The following is an 18,850-nucleotide window of genomic DNA, read 5'->3' as shown; positions in this document are numbered from 1 at the left end:
ATGGTTTAGTATGATACAGGTCCAACCGATCTGCGATTCCTGTTTAGCCGCTACACAGTAAATAAGCCGTGAATTTGTTTGGAAATGGTTGATGATTAAAATCAGGGCAAAGTGCACGACTACATAAGTCAGCGAGGACACACGCTGAGTATCCGTTGCATAACTTTAACTTCCATGTATCTGAAGTTGAGCGCCAGGATTTGAGCGCTATGTGGTACTTTTGCGATGTTTTCGGCCGTATATGGCAATCGCCGTTTATTTTATTTTATTTGTTGGCGTTTTGGATCGCACCTGCGTTCCTGCATCCGCAGTGTTTGGATTTTAAACCTCCCTTTCAGCCTCAACAAGAACTTCAGTTCTGTCAAATGTATAAATACTTAGGCTGCTGTGACTATGCCAGAGACCAAGAGCTGATGGCAAAATACTATCGGATAATGGATAACTTCGATTATTATGGGTATTCCAACTGTGCAGCGTACGTCCAGGATCTGCTCTGTCAGGTAGGCTAGATTTGGTCAACTGCACAAATTTGACATTTTTTGTTCTGCTTGTTGCTGGTAAATATACTCGAACCATGTTCGCCTCTCAACACGTACCGCATTTTGCAGCCATAAATTGTAAACGATGATGTCCAACAGTCTGCCTGCCAGGCGTTGCCAATGACTTGAAATAGACTGTATAAAAAAATCACATATACACTACCGGTCAAAAGTTTGGGATCAGAACGATTTTTAATGTTTTTTACAGGAATTTCTTATGCTGATCAAAAATGCAGGAAAAAATGAAATATTGTGAAAAATCATTATGATGTAAAATAACGTTTTTCTATTTTAATATACATTAAAATCTAATTTATTCCTGTGATGCAAAGCTGAATTTTCAGCATCATTACTCCAGTCTTCAGTGTCACATGATCCTTCAGAAATCATTCTAATATGCTGATTTATTATCAGTGCTGGAAACTGTGCTGCTTAATATTTTTTTGGAATCCGGTGATACTTTTTTTCAGGATTCTTTGATGAATAAAAAGTTCAAAAGAAGCATTTATTTAAAATAGAAATCTTTTCTAACAATATACAGTACAGTTCAAAAGTTTGGGGTCAGTACATTTTTATTCTTTCTTTTTTTTGAAAGAAATGTAAACATTTATTCAGCAAGGATGTGTTACATTGTTAAGAAGTGATAGCAAAGATTTATAGTTTTAGAAAAAATATATATATTTTGAATAAATGCTGTTCTTTTTACCTTTTTATTCATCAAAGAATCCTGAAAAAAGTATCGGAGTTTCACAAAAAGCCAACTTTGATCATTCTAATAATAAATCAGCATATTAGAATGATTTCTTAAGGATCGTGTGACACTTTATACTGGAGTAATGGCTGATGGAAATTCAGCTTTGCATCACAGAAATAAATTACATTTTAAATGATATTAAAATAGAAACCATTATTTTATATTGTAATAACATTTTGCAAAATTACTGTTTTTTTCATGCATATGAAACTTCTTTAAAAAATATTCCAAGTCTTACTGATCCCAAACTTTTGACCGGCAGTGTACATGCACAGTCTTTTAAATGAACATGTAAGAGCATAGCTAAAACAGAAAAAACATAAAACACTTCATAGGCTTATAATATGCCTGTAATAAATAAAAAATAAAAAACGTAAATAAGTAATAACTGTGGAAACCAAAAACATTTTTTCATGGTTCATTTATGAAAAGAATTGTTCAAAATTAACATTTTAATGTTATCTTTAAATGTCTTTACTGTCGACTAATTTAATGCATCCACGATCAATAAACAACCTCGGAACAGTCAAAACTGTCTGGCAAATGCTAGCAACCAGGGGTCACATAGGGACTTTTGAAGTAGTTACGTGGATGTGGTTTCTCAGAGTAGCAGACATGTCTTGTCAAATCCATTGCTTGAGGCCATCGCGATTCAGTTACAATCCCTCACTTTTCCTGTTTCGCTTCTTCAGGAATGCTCTCCATACGCTGCTCACCTTTTTGATGCCGAAGACCCCAGCACGCCGTTACGGACCATACCTGGACTCTGCCCGGACTACTGTTCTCAATTCCATTCCAAGTGCAGATCCTTTCTTACCTTGTTGTCTGACGATCCACGTCTTTCAGAACTTGAGCATGATCAGCGCAGACTTTGCCAGTACCTCGAGCTGGATGACCCGGATTACTGCTATCCTCATCTGCTGAGCAATGAACGGTTGACCAAAAATCTGGGCCGCACAACAGCAGACTCTGAAGGCTGCTTGCAGCTGTGTTTGGAGGAGGTTGCCAATGGACTCAGAAATCCTCTTGCCATGGTTCACGCCAATGATGGCACGCACAGGTTTTTCATTGCTGAACAAGTTGGCCTGGTCTGGGTATACCTACCAAATCGATCAAAGCTGGAAAAGCCATTTCTAAACATCACAAAGGCTGTGCTGACATCTCCATGGGAAGGTGATGAAAGAGGCTTTTTGGGACTCACCTTTCACCCCAACTTTAAATACAATGGGAAGCTGTATGTTTACTACTCTGTTGAGGTGGGCATTGACGAGATAATCCGTATCAGTGAGTTCCGTATCTCTTCTACGGATATGAACGTGGTTGACCATGGTTCAGAGAGGTGAGCAGTTTTTCTTTGACCATATTGAGTTTAGAGCGTCCAATACTCCCTGTGTTTTCATGTCCCCTCAGAATAATTTTGGAGATAGATGAACCTGCTTCTAATCACAACGGTGGACAGATTCTCTTCGCTGATGATGGATACTTATACATCTTTACTGGGGATGGTGGAATGGCAGGAGATCCATTTGGGAAATTCGGAAATGCACAGAACAAGTAAGTTTTTCTGTACAACATCAACTCATCAATTCAGTTTGGTACAAGAAGGACAGATTTCCTATAATAGTTTTCCATCTCTTATCTTTATGTAACTGCTAGATCTGCCCTTTTGGGAAAGGTTCTGCGCATTGATGTAGCTGACAACGAAAGGGGGCCGCTGTATAGAATCCCACCGGACAATCCTTTTATGCATGAACCCAACGCTCGTCCAGAGGTGTTTGCCTACGGGGTGAGGAACATGTGGAGGTGCTCAGTAGACAGAGGAGATCCGAACACCAAGGAAGGAAAAGGACGAATCTTCTGTGGGGATGTGGGCCAGAATAAGTATGAGGAAGTAGACATTGTGGAAAAGGGCCGGAATTATGGCTGGAGAGCAAAAGAGGGCTTCTCTTGTTACGACAAAAAACTCTGTGCCAACAGCTCCTTAGGTGGGAATACAGTTGCTCCCAATGTCAGTCCTTCAAATTCTTGATGTTTGAAAAAGTCTTTTTCAACCCATAAATTCTTTTACATTATGAACTCTTTTACTTCTAGATGATGTTCTTCCGATTTTCGCATATCCACACAAAATGGGTAAATCTGTCACAGGTGGATATGTTTACAGAGGCTGTGAAAATCCAAATTTAAATGGCATGTACATATTTGGAGATTTCATGAGTGGGTAAGTAATGAAATGTATGTATGTGTGTACACTACCGTTCAAAAGTTTGAGGTCATTATAATCAAAACAGCATTATGATCAAACATTATCAAAATTTCAGCTTTGCCATCACATGAATAAACTTACATTTTAAAACAGAAAACTGTTATTTTATATTGTAATAATATTTCACAATATTACTGAACATTAGTGTGTATGTTGTTGTGATACTACTTGAGGTCATAACTAATTAGATTTTTTTCAAAATGACAAACATGAGCTGTATGTATTTCCACAGACGCCTGATGAGTTTAAAGGAAAACAGAAACACACGCAATTGGGAATACAGTGAGATTTGCATGGGTGTGGGTCTGACTTGTTCATTTCCAGGGCTCATTAACAATTACTATCCGTACATCATATCATTTGCAGAGGATGAAGCAGGTATGTACCCAGAAAAGGCTATACTTTCCTTTTGAAGGCTTTTTTATGCTGCAAAAATTAGTTACTTGCGCCTCCTAGTGAATAAAAAACCTGTTTAAAAATGTATAGTAATTTGATCAATATTTAATGTGACTTAACTTGTTTTTTCCTGTGACCAGGTGAACTCTATTTCATGTCCACCGAAATACCAAGTGCAACATCTCCGACAGGTGTTGTGTACAAGATTGTTGATCCCTCAAGGTATTCATTTTTTTTTATCATTCATGAGGTAGTCTCGTGGTGTGCAAAGATCAGCTTGTGTTGCCTCTTAACAGACTTTACTCTCAAAAGATGAAAAGGCTGTGTTGGCAGCAATACATGCAGCTGTAATCTATCTCTCGCTCTCTGACGTAGATTAAATCAAGCCTGGCCAAGTACTACACTTATTTTGACTTGTTCCTCCGTTTCTTAGAAAAAAAAGAGAAGAAATGGAAAAAAAAAAAAGAAAAAGAAAAAATCTGGGTAACAGTGAAACACTTACAAATGAAGCGAAAGGGGCCAATCTGTAAATGTTAAAACACTCATTGTTTTAAAAGTATAGCCACATGACATGAACTATATGGATATTAACATGATTTAAGTCTGAAAATTTAATTTAGCTTACTTGAAATATGTAACTTTTCCATTGTAAAATCTATCTCCACTTTTACAGCTCCATTGTGACAACGTAACACCTAAAACAACCGTAAAAATGTCAAGAACTACTTTACAGCTCAAATAACACAAAGTTTTAACAGAATAAGTGCTTTTATCAAATTCTAAGCTTCACAACTGTTTATAAATCCTCCAAAAATTGGCCCCCATTTACTACGTAATCTGGATTTTTACTTCTGACAATAAATTCTGTGGTAATCAACATTATTAGGCTACAAATGATGTCAGCTGAACACAGAATATTCATTTAAAGAAATTAAATTTGTCCCTGCTTTATTACAGACGTGCACCCCCAGGAAAATGTCCTTCTGAGCCTCTTTCAGTTCATGTTAGGAGCAATCTTACACCATTCAAGCCAAAGGAAAGTAAGTTGGCTGTGTGCCTTTTTAAGAGATCTAGAAAATTTGTACATCTAAAACAGTGTTTTGCCTTGAAGCTGTGTGCTCAAATTATTTCATGTTCTGCCAAATATGCAATAGAATGCCACAGGAATGATGTATTTTTGTAGGCCCAGTCAGAAGTTAGCATCACCTTGGGATGATGGAACCCAAAGTAATGGCAACTCTTTTCCGGGTTTTAAGACTCATTCCTGCTGCACTCAATGACAACGTGATTGATTTTAAAAATCCCTTTTTTCACAGCACTAATAGGAGTCCATGTTCCAACGAAGCATCCCAGACTCCCAAATCCAGAGGAACCTCCTGACATTGGCTCAAAAGACTGGCTTCAAGAGCTGCTGGACATCTTTAGAGAGCAGGACGAGCAGATCACCCCAACTACACCCAAGCCCCTCAGGACATCCAGGCAGAGGATGGGTAGACGCAGGAAGGACAAGTACAAGAACGGAGCAGTGAGATTGGTCGGGGATGAAGAGGGTCGGGGGGATCGGGGAAGGGTGGAAGTATACGCTAATTTGGAATGGGGGACCGTTTGTGACGATCTCTGGAACACCAAGAATGCCATAGTGGTTTGCCGGCAGCTGGGGTTCCACCATGCACTTAAGGCTGCCAAGCACGCTGAATTTGGGGAGGGGACGAACCTGAAGATTATTCTGGATGATGTGCAGTGTGAGGGGACTGAGGAAACTCTCTTGGACTGTCAGCATGCTGGGATTGGCACACACAACTGCGGTCACTACGAAGACGCTGGAGTGATATGTGGAAATTTAGGCCTGGAGTGAAAAGTTCTGAAACAAGCTTTTTGTTATTAGTCGTAGCACATAGGTCTACCTCATCTTTACCAACTGCAATACAGAAGACATATGGACTATAATAAAATGTGATATTTGAGTTAAATTTTTATCGTAACAAAGCATTCATGTTCATGGTTTGATGCTCAAATTCATAGACCTATGTGGATGTTTTATTTTGTCTGAATCAATGAATGGATGTTTTATTTTGACCGAATCAATGAAGTTTTTAATCCAATATATTACGTCATTGCATAACTTTTGTAACAGTTAATTTACCATCATGCATTCACAAATACATTTGGAATGATGACGTTTTTGTGATTATTTTACACCAACACAAATACATCATGAGAAAAACTGCATGTAGCACTTACAACTTAAAGGATAGTTCACCCAAAAAGGAAAATAGTTGCCATTGGGGGAAAAAATACTTTGTGAGTCAATGTCTACTGTCAACTGTTTGGTTATCCACATTCTTCAAAATATCTTCTTTTGTGTTCAGCAGAAGAAATAAACTCGTACAGGTTTGGAACAACTGGAGGGTGAGCAAATGATGCCATTTTCATTTTTGAGCGAGTCTTGGATAAGTTGCTTTGTATATTTTGATATTATTGTATTATATTTTATATTATAGTATTTATATTTTAAATACCATAGTATATGAATATGGTATTCATGCAATAATCTGTCAAAGTACCAATATTACCATCTTGTACAATCACTTTAAAACTTTAAAATTCAGCTAGCTAGTGCTGTGCTCTGAAAAGGGCACACATAACAACAACTGGCCATTCTAGTCTTTTTTTTTTTTTTACCTCTTTTTTAATATTTTCGCTAAACGATAACCTTCTTATGTAAAGTAGTTGTTAGTTTTTTTCGTAGCAAATTCATTTGGTTGTTGAGTCGTTGAGTAAAGGGGCTCGTTTGCTAAACATTTGTAGCTAACTATAATATATAATAATATATATATATATATATATATAATTAAAATACATAGATATACAATGAAATACAAGAAAAATATCTTGGAACAATATTATATTTTATCGTACTGGTATAAAATAGCAATTACTATGCCTTTCGTAGTTACATTTTTACAGTTATTAGCCATTAGCTAGAAAGGAGATGGCAAGTTGGCTCCATAGCTCAGTGGTTAGAGCACTGGTCTTGTAAACCAGGGGTCGCGAGTTCGATCCTCGCTGGGGCCTCGCTTTTTTTTTTTCTTTTTTTTTTTATACTTCTTTACAATCACCTGAAGATTTTATAGCAAAGCGATACATGACTATTAAGAGAATAACACAATTTATCATATGGAAATTTAAAGTAAAATACTGATGTGAAGTGTTTTTTCTTTTCATGAGTAAAATTTAAGCATATTTTTTAGCTTGAGTATAATTGCTGTTTATAGTTTCATATCAGGGTTTTGTCTAAAAAAAAACAAACAGAGTTTGCTTGCTCTTAAAATCTACATCCAAACAGGAGCTAAATAAGCTGTTATCCAAATGTGGGTAGATGACATTGTTCTCATTGCAATAATGGGGTCTTTGTGTGCTGAATTCCAGCTCTGCTTTGAACAAGGTCATTGATATGCTGAGCATTCAATCACGTAGGTAGTGCCAGCCTATCTCTGCCAACTTCCTTTACAAATGTGGCATCCCTCTGAAAAGTAATTTAGCTCTCTGCCTCCAGAAACACATCATTTACAGAGCAGGTCTCCCTGTTAAACAAAGCAGCAATGGAGAGGTGAATATCATTCTAGTAGATTTCTCTGGATATGCAAGCGTCGATAGTAGTCACTATATTGTTATGGTTATTAAAACATAGGTGTATATGTGTAATCAAAACTAGAGAGAAAGAGAGAGAAGGCTTTTGATTAAAAAGTGGGGGACCTACTGTTTATTTCAAATGAATTAAATGTGATGTTATAGTGACACCTACCGGCATTATAAGGGAATTACTTTAAGAAAAGAAATGTATGTAGTGAGAGTAACCATGTAATGCCAATAGATGGCAGTGTTGCACTACAATAATTATTTATTTAATAATTACTTTTATTTATTCATTTATATGCATTTTCTTTTTTTGATTTATGGACTATACAAACTTAACTGTATATTGTTTATTGTTTGCAATTGGAAAAATGTATAATAATGACAATGTTCTTTCGATAACAGTATATTTAAAATATGGGAGATTAAGAAATGACCTGCTGTTGTGAATTTAATTAATATGAACAGTCTAGCAATTCAAGATTTTAATACTAAGAGATTTTTAACATTAAATTGCCATGTTTTAAAATTAATTACAATTGTTTACTTAAAACAACTAATAATACATAATTAACCTTATTGTAATTGTTTAATGTAACTACTGGTTAGTTATAGTGTGTTTTAGACTTCTATTTTGTTTTTTTTTACAGATGAATGAACCTGCCCTTACTAAAGAAACATATTATTAGTCTTATATATTACCAGAATCTACCATTAATGGTCATGGGAATTAAATATTAATAATAGTCCACCCATATGGTGCTTCTGCTCATCCTTCCCTTTGTCAAGAAGATTAAGAGCGTGCATTTTTTCAAAAAATCCTGTCATCACATTCAAAAATGGTATTTATTTTCATTATGAATCACATTGGATCAAACGGCATCTGAAGGGGAAAACTTCAGGACTGAAAACTGAGCCGCCTTCTGTGTGGAAAACATTTTCCAGACGATGCCACAATAATTATAACATGTAAAATCAGCAAATGTCGAAAGGTTTTACTACTGCTCCCCTTATAAAGAATAGACCATGTGGCTTATGAAGGTTGTTTCGAGCCATTTCAAATCAGAACAACCATGTCACCCCAGCATGAACCCATTTCATATCTCACATCAGTCACTCTGTCTTCCTGGTAATTATGGTCAATTAATGGGACACTAGTGAGTGCTCTCCTCTAGCAAGCTTTAAGTGGAGCGCTGAACCTGAACAAATCCCATTTCCTATCACGTTTCTCTGTTCTCTTATCAAAAGGTTGATCATCTCCGCCCCACAGACCCAAATCCTGCAGTTCTGGAGAGGTGCTGGAGCGTTTCTCTCTCCCATGTGTCACTGTTCATCACAATGGACACAGCACATTGTATTCATGCAGGCCATGTCGACAAAAGATGTTCCGACAAGATATTATATATATTGAAAGTTGAATGTTTTCAACTGTTAATCATTTTGAAACATTTAAAGCAGGCAGGGTTAACCTTAGTCACTTGAATTAAGATTATAATAATTTAATTTTAAAGCACATCCACCACAATAGCAGACTGTGGCACCACGTTTTACTTTGAAATCACTCTGTGGTAAATACAGATTTAAAATCATAACAAGAAACCGTTTAAAATCAAAAGGTTGATCATCTCCGCCCCACAGACCCAAATCCTGCAGTTCTGGAGAGGTGCTGGAGCGTTTCTCTCTCCCATGTGTCACTGTTCATCACAATGGACACAGCACATTGTATTCATGCAGGCCATGTCGACAAAAGATGTTCCGACAAGATATTATATATATTGAAAGTTGAATGTTTTCAACTGTTAATCATTTTGAAACATTTAAAGCAGGCAGGGTTAACCTTAGTCACTTGAATTAAGATTATAATAATTTAATTTTAAAGCACATCCACCACAATAGCAGACTGTGGCACCACGTTTTACTTTGAAATCACTCTGCGGTAAATACAGATTTAAAATCATAACAAGAAACCGTTTAATAGCTATGATACTGTTTTTGAAATCAAATCTTTGTATAGCTAGGAAACACTGGCATCTAACAATGCCTTGGGGGAAAAAAAACAGTTAACCTTAAAAAATTATTTTTAGATATAATTTTTAGATATATAGATATAAATAATATTTTAGAGCAGTCAATGCAATTTGGGAAAGAAATCAAGCAAATCTGTATCTGTGTGAAGATATTCAAACATAACCCCCTTAGTAATCATTAACATTTTCCTAAGTAACTGTAATTTAATTACATATTGTTTAACTGTAACAGATTACAGTTACATTTATTTTTTAAATAAAATTACATAATTCTGGTACATGTATAGTTAATCCCCAACGCTGCCACTGGGATCTGTAAGATTTATTACAATTTAAAATAATGATTTTCTTTTTTAATATATTTTACATTTGAACTGAAAAGCTGAATTTTCATCAGCCCTTAATCCAGTCTTCAGTGCCACATGATCCTTCAGAAATCATTCTAATACGCTGATTTACTGCTCTAGAAACATTTCTTATTATGATCAATGTTGCAAACAGTTGTGCTGCTCAATATTTTCTGTAGATACCTGATAAAAAGCACAGCATTTATTTGAAATGTTTTATAACAATGCAAATGTGTTTTTTGACACTTTTCTTGCATCCTTGCAGAATAAAATGATTCATTTTTTTAAAAATATATTTTGAACAGTAGTGTGGTCTACCAGACCATGAAACACAAATCGGATGAAGATCCATTGTTGTTATGCCTAATGTTTTTCCATTCAGAAGTGTGTGAATGGCTGCAGGTCTTGTCTATTAATAGGACGGGGGTGACTGACACGAACGGGTCAGTGAGTGGGAGTTAAGGGTCTGTGGCTGGCTCCAGACCGCCAGGCGATCCTACATACAGCTGTTTACTCACAGCTTGGGGCCTTCCTGAGGACCTGCCCCCTCCAGAGACCCGGAGCACAACACGGCTACTGCCCCAACACTCAATCTGGGGCTTGAACCCAGCCCCTCCCCCAAGTTAACAGCAGGTTAACATTGCATAGCTGGCAAAGATACAGGCTGACCATAAAAGTAATAAATTATAATCCTTGATGGGCTTAAATGTGTTTTAACCTAAATTTTACCTTAAGGACTGCATTATTATTATTGCTCAACCACATAGCTACCACCATGAGCACCTTAGCAACCATATAGCAACTCCCCACAAACCATCCAGAACACCCTAGCAACCACTTGGATTTGGGACTACCCAGGGGTGCGTTTCCCAAAAGCATCGTTAGCTAACTATGGTCGCAAGTTCCATTAAAGTCTCTTGGTAATGATGGAAATTGTGAACAATATGCGAGCTGACATTATCAAGTATGTCATTCACTTTGCAAAAACAAACCAAAGCACCTCATAGGTGTTCAAAAGCACTCACTGTGATGAAGTCATGAGCCATTCATAAAGACTGTGGCTGTGTCCCAAATTAAATAGGGCACTATTTGAGGGGACAGCTATTTGTAGTGCTGTCCAAAACCATAGTGGACGTTATCGAGTGCACTCATTCAATCCCATAATGCATCACAATAACGAGTGTCCAAACTCGCTCACTCATTTTCATTCACTCCTTCAACTGGACTATATTAGTGGACTAATGTAGGGAATAGTGCATGAGGGTATATGGGCAATTTCAAATACAGCATGTCTCTTGCTTCATTTCTAAAGGAATCAGCTGTTTTGACCGATTCAATGAATCACTCATTAGGACAGGGACTTGCTGCCACCTACTGGCAGTTTTAGTACAGTATTTATTTATCCATGAAAGGCCTGAACCAGCCAAGTCTCCTGCACAAAAACACACTCCGCAGAATATTATTCGGCATGAGTAAGCTTTCTGGTTGATTGAAAAAGCCCTCTTCCCAGTTCTCAAGAGCTACACACACTTTTTTGAGTGGTCAGATTCATGTCTGAAGCACCACGGATCAAGGGTTGCCCCTTGGAGGCTGTAACAGCTTGCTAAACAAAGGGCTAGAAAGCATTCGTAAAGAAAATAAACAGTCATAAGGAGCTTGGAGCTCAGCAGATGTGGCGCCGTATATAGAGAGCCGGCAGCAAACATTTGGTTAACTCTCCTATTGAACAATGAAAGATCTGGGTTTACGGCCATCCGTAGCATTCGTACCATTGCATTGTCTGCACAGTCAGGTGAGTTATCTTCTGCTATTGTGCTCTGTGAATGGAAATACCCTCCCTAAGTGAGTGATAACATCTCCAGGTAGAGGTTTTATGAAGAACCAAATGTGCAGCAGACAATAGACTGACCCCGAGAGGTTGAGTTCCAGCCGCTCCGATGGGCCACTCTGGGATTTTGTGAATTCTCTCTAAGACCTCAGGATCTGGGCTGAAAACAAGGGGTTCTTACAAAAGTCTGGGTGGCCGTCAGTTAATGTGGGTTTAGAACAGAAAGGCCTGCAATTTCAGGTTGTTTTACAAATTGGACATATTGGTCATTTTGGCCAGTTGGTGAGTGGTAAAATGTGCGGGTTGTAGAGAGGTTGATCTTTTAAACCTAACAATTGCTTTTAGAACATGAGATATGAATAGAAAAATTATTATTATTATTATTATTAAATAAAACAAATTTGATTAATTCCGGCAATTGATGCTTTCACAAGGTTTTGAAGTTCAAAACATTTATTTAGCTCTTAGAAAATAAGATATAGAAAAGAAAATTAATTATTATTTCTAACTAACTAAATAAATAAATATTGAATTGCTGAATTCAAGTAAATCAATTGTTTTACATAATATATATTTAAACAAAACCGTTAAGAACATGTTGACAAGGCTGTCAGTAGATTTTGGAACTGATACAAGGCCAAAGAATGTTTTTGATTAACTGGTCTGGCCAATATACCAATCTATAATAAGTACATCTAAATTCATGAGCTCTTGTCAGAAAGCCCAAATCAGCCTCAGATGTGAACAGGCCAGCAGGGTCGTGACTAAAATACACATGCCATATCAAACACATCCACAGAGAGAAGAAATTACAATAATTGTCATTTTTTTCTGCACATTGAGTTGCTGAGCTAAAATTCTTCATAAATTTGCTCTAACCCTGTTTGCCCCTTCTGGCAGATTTTGTAACTACACCATCTTGCTGCAAAAGCTTTCATTCGTTGATACATAAATCCATTGAATTTATTTATTATAAAAATTTATGAAAATGTTTAGCCAGTGACAATTTTATTAGGGCTCTTCAGCGCATAAAATATTTGTACTTATTTTTTTTTTTACCTACTTGCTGCCTTCACAACTAATCAATAATAATGTGCATGTTGTGGAGCAAAAAAAAATAAATAAAAAAGAATAATATTTTGCCTGTGATAAATGGAAATGTTAAAGCTTTTTTGTTCTTTACAGACATCCTTGGTTTTATACATACATAATTTTATTGGACTGATTTTATTTTTATTTTTTTATTTAAAATCTGCAACCTTCACAACCCAGGATAGTCACTAATAAAGTGCATGTTGTGGTGCAAAATTAATAAAATTAATAAATAACATAAAATAATAAATACTTTGTCCATGAGCAAAAATGGCATTTTAAATCACATCATAAATAGGAATTTATATAGCTTTCTACAGGCTTTACATACATTTTTGGTTTTAATCCAGCAATCTAGGAGCATGGAGGCGTTCCATGCATGTATCAGCCATATAAGCCTGATTTGTGAGGATTTTTGGACATCAAGTACAAGCACAAATATGCACGTACACGGTTCTTTTTGTAAGAGACAGAGACCTGGTGGCCAGTATAGACTGCTCACAGGCATTTGTGGCTCCCGTGCAGGAAGCACTAAGGAAATCAGGGATTCCTGTTGGTCTGGAAGAGTAAACATGGTGTTAACGACCATGCACTGGCAGCGGACCTGTACCTATGCCATCCGTACACATATAGTAGCTCCTCTTTCAAGAGTTGGCTAATGCACCACTAAGCTAACAGCTCTGGAAAAAAAAGAGAAATGTCCCCTTGACAGGTGGGAGGCCCAATTAATTTTTGAAATATCAAATTATTAGTTATCATTGTTTAATATAAATCTAAAGTGCATTTAAACACAGTCTATTTAAGCATTATCAGAACATTAGAATGATAAACAAGTTTCTAGCTTGAATCAGACGTTCATCATGACATACTATGACATACAACAAATCTTGATGCAATTAACCCCACTGTTTTTCCCTTTTCTCACTTTCCCTTGATGGTCTACACATCTGCTGATGATTCCTCATCTTTTCCAAGGACTTCAATGTGGTCTACATATGTTTGGCTGCATTTCTTTGTCCATTTAGCCCCGGTTCCCTCTGAATTAGTAATGTGTTGAATTAGTAATGTGCTTTGTGCCACCATGCAGATGTCCACCAGCAGGCAGTTCTCTCAAATCAAATTTGGATCGACCCTTTTCAAAGCTAATTGGTGATGAATTAGCAATGACGCACCATTGCTCAGGCTCTCTTCACATCAGATGTTAAATGTGGCTTGTGTTCCTGTTTTTCTAATGCTCCACGTCACAAATTTGGTGGTCTGATGTTTCACTACAAAAGCACAGACTTTTCATGCAGCGACATTCGGTGGATGTAACAGCAAAGCTTTCAGGCACATGTCATTCATTTTATCTGAAGTTTTAGACTCAGAGCGCTCCTGGAACCGACCCAGCATGCCAGGGAATAAATTATATCAGTTCTGGGAAGTGGCTGTAATGCAAACAAACATAAATGTGCTAATGGCTGGAACATTTCACACCCAGCAAACCAGTGTAGTATATAAGGCTATGACAGTTGATTAATAATGGCCGGTCATTTTCTGCTCAACAGATGTGTATTTTGCCTTGTTTATGTGAGTTATGAGTCAGATAAATATATATTACCAAAGGATAGATAGAGAGAGAGAGAGAGAGAGATGACCGCCATAGAAAATGAATGGGAAATAGGCACAAATAAATGACCGCCATAGAAAATGAATGGGGAAATAGGCAAAAATACGAAAATACAGAGATGTTTTTTGTGTGTACAATCTACAAATCAACCACAATGCAGAAAAAAGTGCACAGCAATGAAGGGGTGACAAAATTTAAGCAATTAAGCCTAAAAACACTGCTCAGTAACAAAGGAATACACAGCATTAAATATATATGGCTATATACATATATATATATATATTTTTTCCCACGTAGATTTTGTAACAGGTTCGATTTGGTCACGTAGCCTCGCCACGTTGAACAACAGAAAACTGTTTGGTTTGAAAGTGACTTCTGTGCTTCATAAATCGCTACACTATTGGCAATAGTCAACGTGGTTTTTTGCCCATGAAATCTTGCCTGTTATGTCGTCCTCAAGGTGAAAGGATTTGGAGTCTGTTCAAATAGTAAATTAGCAATTATGGCGATGCTTGCATCATTTAGGACCACTAAACTGATGTAGCCTAACTGTAATAAAAATACTTTGCCTTAGTCATCATAGCATAGCTAGAAATAGGAATATAACTGATTCCTTTATAATAAAGTGGGACGGAATCAAACAATAGCAGAACACAGACTTCTCTATTTGCTAGAATCTGGTGCAGTACAGGGTTTGTGCTGCGAGCTGTACTCAGTCAGAGCATGAGGCTTTGATCTTGGCTCATCACCGTCCATTCCACCAGAACCCATATGGACTCACTTTTCTCAGGTCTGTTTTGGATCTCTCTCTCCCTTATTTATAGCCCCAAGAGTAGTTGTAAAACAAGCCCCTCTCAAATGTTGCTCTCATTCACCAATCCTTGTAGTGATGCTTTTGCCCTGACATTCAGCAGCATTTACCTCCGTTTTCATTGACATGAACGTCATCATAAACCTAAAAAACGTCACCCTAATTTTGCTACATTCATCACCAACAAATTAAAAACAAGAACTGGAGATCCATAGGTCCTATATTTAAGGTTTAGTGACTGAAAAAAATCAAAGATATATATTTTGACTGGTAGTGTAAGTATTTTTTTTTAAATCATTGAAAAACAAAAAACCTAAAACTTAAAGGGGTCATAGGATGCTACATGCACTTTGTGCACTGTAGTTGTTTGAACTGAAATGTGTGTTGGCAGTGTATGTACACAACAACCCTATAATGATACAAATCCACCCAGTGTTTTTTTTTATCTGGTTAAATGTTTTCCCCTTTCTCAAATCGAGCCGACGTCAGACAGACAGGCCCCTCCCACGATAGTTTGATTGACAGTAGCGTTTCAGCACAGACTGGACTGGTGTCTTACATTAGACACGCACTGAGTGAGCTGTCATCAGTCCTCCATTGTTTCACCGCTGGAGCAGATGCAGACAAGAATGACTCCTAAGCGAATGAGGTGTTCTGTTGTTGGATGTAATAATGAACATAGCAGTCGTCATTTACTTCGAACATCTGAGCCGCTGAACTCGCAGTGGATTACATTTGTTTCTTAAGGGAATGCGCCCCCGATCTACATAAATGCATCTATGTTCGCGCGAATCATTCATGATCCAGTCTCATCTACAGAAGAAGTGAGTATAATGTTTTGCAATGAATCTTTGCAAATCGCCTTTCCTAATAATGTGCTAATTAACAAGTTTCACGATGAATGCGGCTAAAGTAAACAGTCTCTCTGAGAGCAGTTTGGAAGAGAGGGGCGGGGTCAGCAGAGCTCATTAACATTTAAAGGAAAATGCTACAAAAACGGCTTGATCTGAAAAGAGCTGTTTTTCACAGGGGTAAAAAAGGTGTTTTTTACACTACCATTGAGAAATTTTAACCAAACTATGTTACAGACTTTTCATTAAGACCCTAAAGAATCATATCAACTTGTGGAAAATGGGCATCCTATGACCCCTTTAAGTACACTTAAACGGATCTGTTTCATGAGCCCCTAAACCATTTCCCCATTATGTGTTCACTGGTAATTATGCTTCCTAATGCATTAATGGTTTGCAGTACATTGAGAAGACATATGCTTTGAAATAGACTTCCCAATTATTCATAATGTACGGGCAAGAGCAAAGGCCATGGTCGTACACGAAATAACCCAATTTGGTTGTCTGTCTTTAGAGCCTGGTCTTTATGTTTAAGCAATGTCCTGTGACCATTCACTCCTCTATTTATTTTTGTTTCCTCTCGTTTTGAGGGACAAGGAGCAGGCGTCCCTCTTGCCTCCTGGGGTTCTCTGGGAGGAGGGTGTTTTCTGTGCAAACAACCCCAAATACAGGTACAGTTATCTTTGCCTGACTCCCTGCACCCAGTTCCAAGCCGCCATGCTTTGAGTTCACCGTGGGAGCCATGGAGGGCTGACCTCTAATAAATATTCTGTTTTAACTCTGTAGCGAGTGCAATTTCTGCTTGTTATTTCCACTGATAGAAAAGAAACATTAGGACGAGAGCTGTGGGAGATCCAGAGGGTGCCATGTTCACTTCAAAGGGCTTCAAATGCCTCTAGCTGATGGTTTATTGCTTTTTGTAAATGTTTAAATCAATTCTGACTTATTTTTTTCCTGTAAAAGTTTTTCCCCCCCACAACTAAAGAATAAATTAGATTATATAATTTTCTCAAGAATATGTGAAGGTGTTGTAGGACTCATTCAGATCTCAGAAGCTCTTTGTCCCATCTTACTTTTAAATGTGCCGCAAATTTTGAAGGATGAGGAAAAGGGAATCAGTCACTAATGTCAGAGACAAATGTATCTGAGGCAGACCAGACATAACCATTGAGGAAATCCACTAAGTGGGCTTCCAAAGAACAGAAGGGGAGGGGGAAATATTACTGACCTCCATTGCAGCACCTGACTTGGACTTGGTTCAGGTTGTGTCCTGGCTGAAGCACTCAAGCAATGCTTAACGTGAAGGCAATTAGATTATTAGTGCAGCAGATGGCTGTTGCATAGCAAGATTGCTATTCAATGATAAGCACTGCAAAAACCCTTCAGGGCTTCAATCTTTTCTCAGCTTTGTTACCCGATACGTAACTTTAAGCGTAGTTCTTATAAAGACATGATACTATGCCAGTTGTCCAATTCATTTTGCATTAGCTAGACTTAAAGCTAATGCCTCTTTTCATCCAAAAACAAAATGTTCTTCCTCTTAATTGGTAATTGAGAAAAGCAGGCAGCACATGTGTTAAAGGCAACCTAATATCCAGTGGAAAATGAGAACACAAATCTACTGTTAAGTCCATCATCATGTTTAAACTGAAAACGACTGGTGCTGGTGTCCGTTTGCTGTGACAGCTGTCCACGCTTCATGTTTTTGTGCTATTTAAAACCTTTATGAGATGTGTAACCATTTTACACTTCATTTTTGAGGTTATTAATACAAATAAGACAGCTTTTAAGAAGGGTCTGGGTTGACCAAAATCGAGATGATAGTTCTGGATTTCAAATTAACATTATGTTCGCTATAAACATTTTAAAACAGTACAATAAAGTATTTTTAAAGCATACGTTACTCAAAAAGTTGCTCATATATTGTTATGAATGTAATTCACCTGCTATTACTCAAAAAAATCTTTAACTAAACTCTACATGTTTATACCCAGGAGACAGTAATTCAGTTCAAGCACACATGACATGATCAAAGTTACATTTATTATATCTGGTTACTGAGTGTTTAATACAAAGAAAGATGACTTTAGAAGCATTATTGAAGTAGAACGGTGTGTGGTATGGCACTTTCCTTTTCACAGACCAGAAATCCCCTATAAGACAAATAACTCACATTCATATAGTGCATAGAATTATTTGATTATCCACTTCATAGCAAGGAGTTACAAAATCAAAAGCAATAAATACTGTACAACGATAAATCTGAAGTTAAAAATTACATGCCAAAATTTTACATTACATACAATATCCTTAAACAACAGCATTTGTTATTCATCCCTTTACAATAACATTTTTATAAAGTCAGTAAATTGTACAAGTATAATTCAATATATGATTATATATACACATATATATTCCAATATCAATATTTAAATAAAGTGCCTTTCTTTTTGAAGCTCTGAAAGGTGAAATCTTATCATCTAATGTACTTAGAAAAGAGTGTATTGTAACTGATCTTCAACAACCAGTACTGCAAATTAGAAAAAGATCCCAAATTGTAAATTTTTGTCATTCACCAAAAATATTGACACACAAAATCAAAACTCGGGTATGCAGACACTGCGATTTACTTGTGACAGAACCAACCCAGGCTCACTGGACAAACTTACACGTTTCTTACACGTTTCACTACACCTT

The 18,850-nt window shown here is 37.0% G+C and overlaps 1 protein-coding gene and 1 non-coding gene across 2 annotated transcripts; both read left to right on the top strand.

Moving 5' to 3' along the window:
- On the top strand, positions 1-6,238 carry LOC107583492 (HHIP-like protein 1). Its single transcript, XM_016269707.1, has 9 exons — positions 1-500; positions 1,986-2,632; positions 2,704-2,847; positions 2,950-3,278; positions 3,385-3,511; positions 3,789-3,934; positions 4,093-4,174; positions 4,910-4,992; positions 5,269-6,238. Exons 1-9 carry the CDS (start codon positions 210-212, stop codon positions 5,805-5,807), a joined length of 2,388 nt encoding a protein of 795 aa, XP_016125193.1. The 5' UTR covers positions 1-209; the 3' UTR covers positions 5,808-6,238.
- A 716-nt stretch (positions 6,239-6,954) lies between these two features.
- Positions 6,955-7,027, top strand: trnat-ugu (transfer RNA threonine (anticodon UGU)). Its single transcript has one exon. It is a non-coding gene; the product is annotated as a tRNA-Thr (tRNA).
- The last annotated feature ends 11,823 nt before the right edge of the window (positions 7,028-18,850 follow it).

The sequence above is a fragment of the Sinocyclocheilus grahami genome, unplaced genomic scaffold, assembly GCF_001515645.1.
Source record: "Sinocyclocheilus grahami isolate Dianchi unplaced genomic scaffold, SAMN03320097.WGS_v1.1 scaffold54.1, whole genome shotgun sequence".
Lineage (NCBI taxonomy): Eukaryota > Metazoa > Chordata > Actinopteri > Cypriniformes > Cyprinidae > Sinocyclocheilus > Sinocyclocheilus grahami.
The sequence above is the reverse complement of the archived record's forward strand: the minus strand, read 5'-3'. Positions and strand labels throughout refer to the sequence as shown.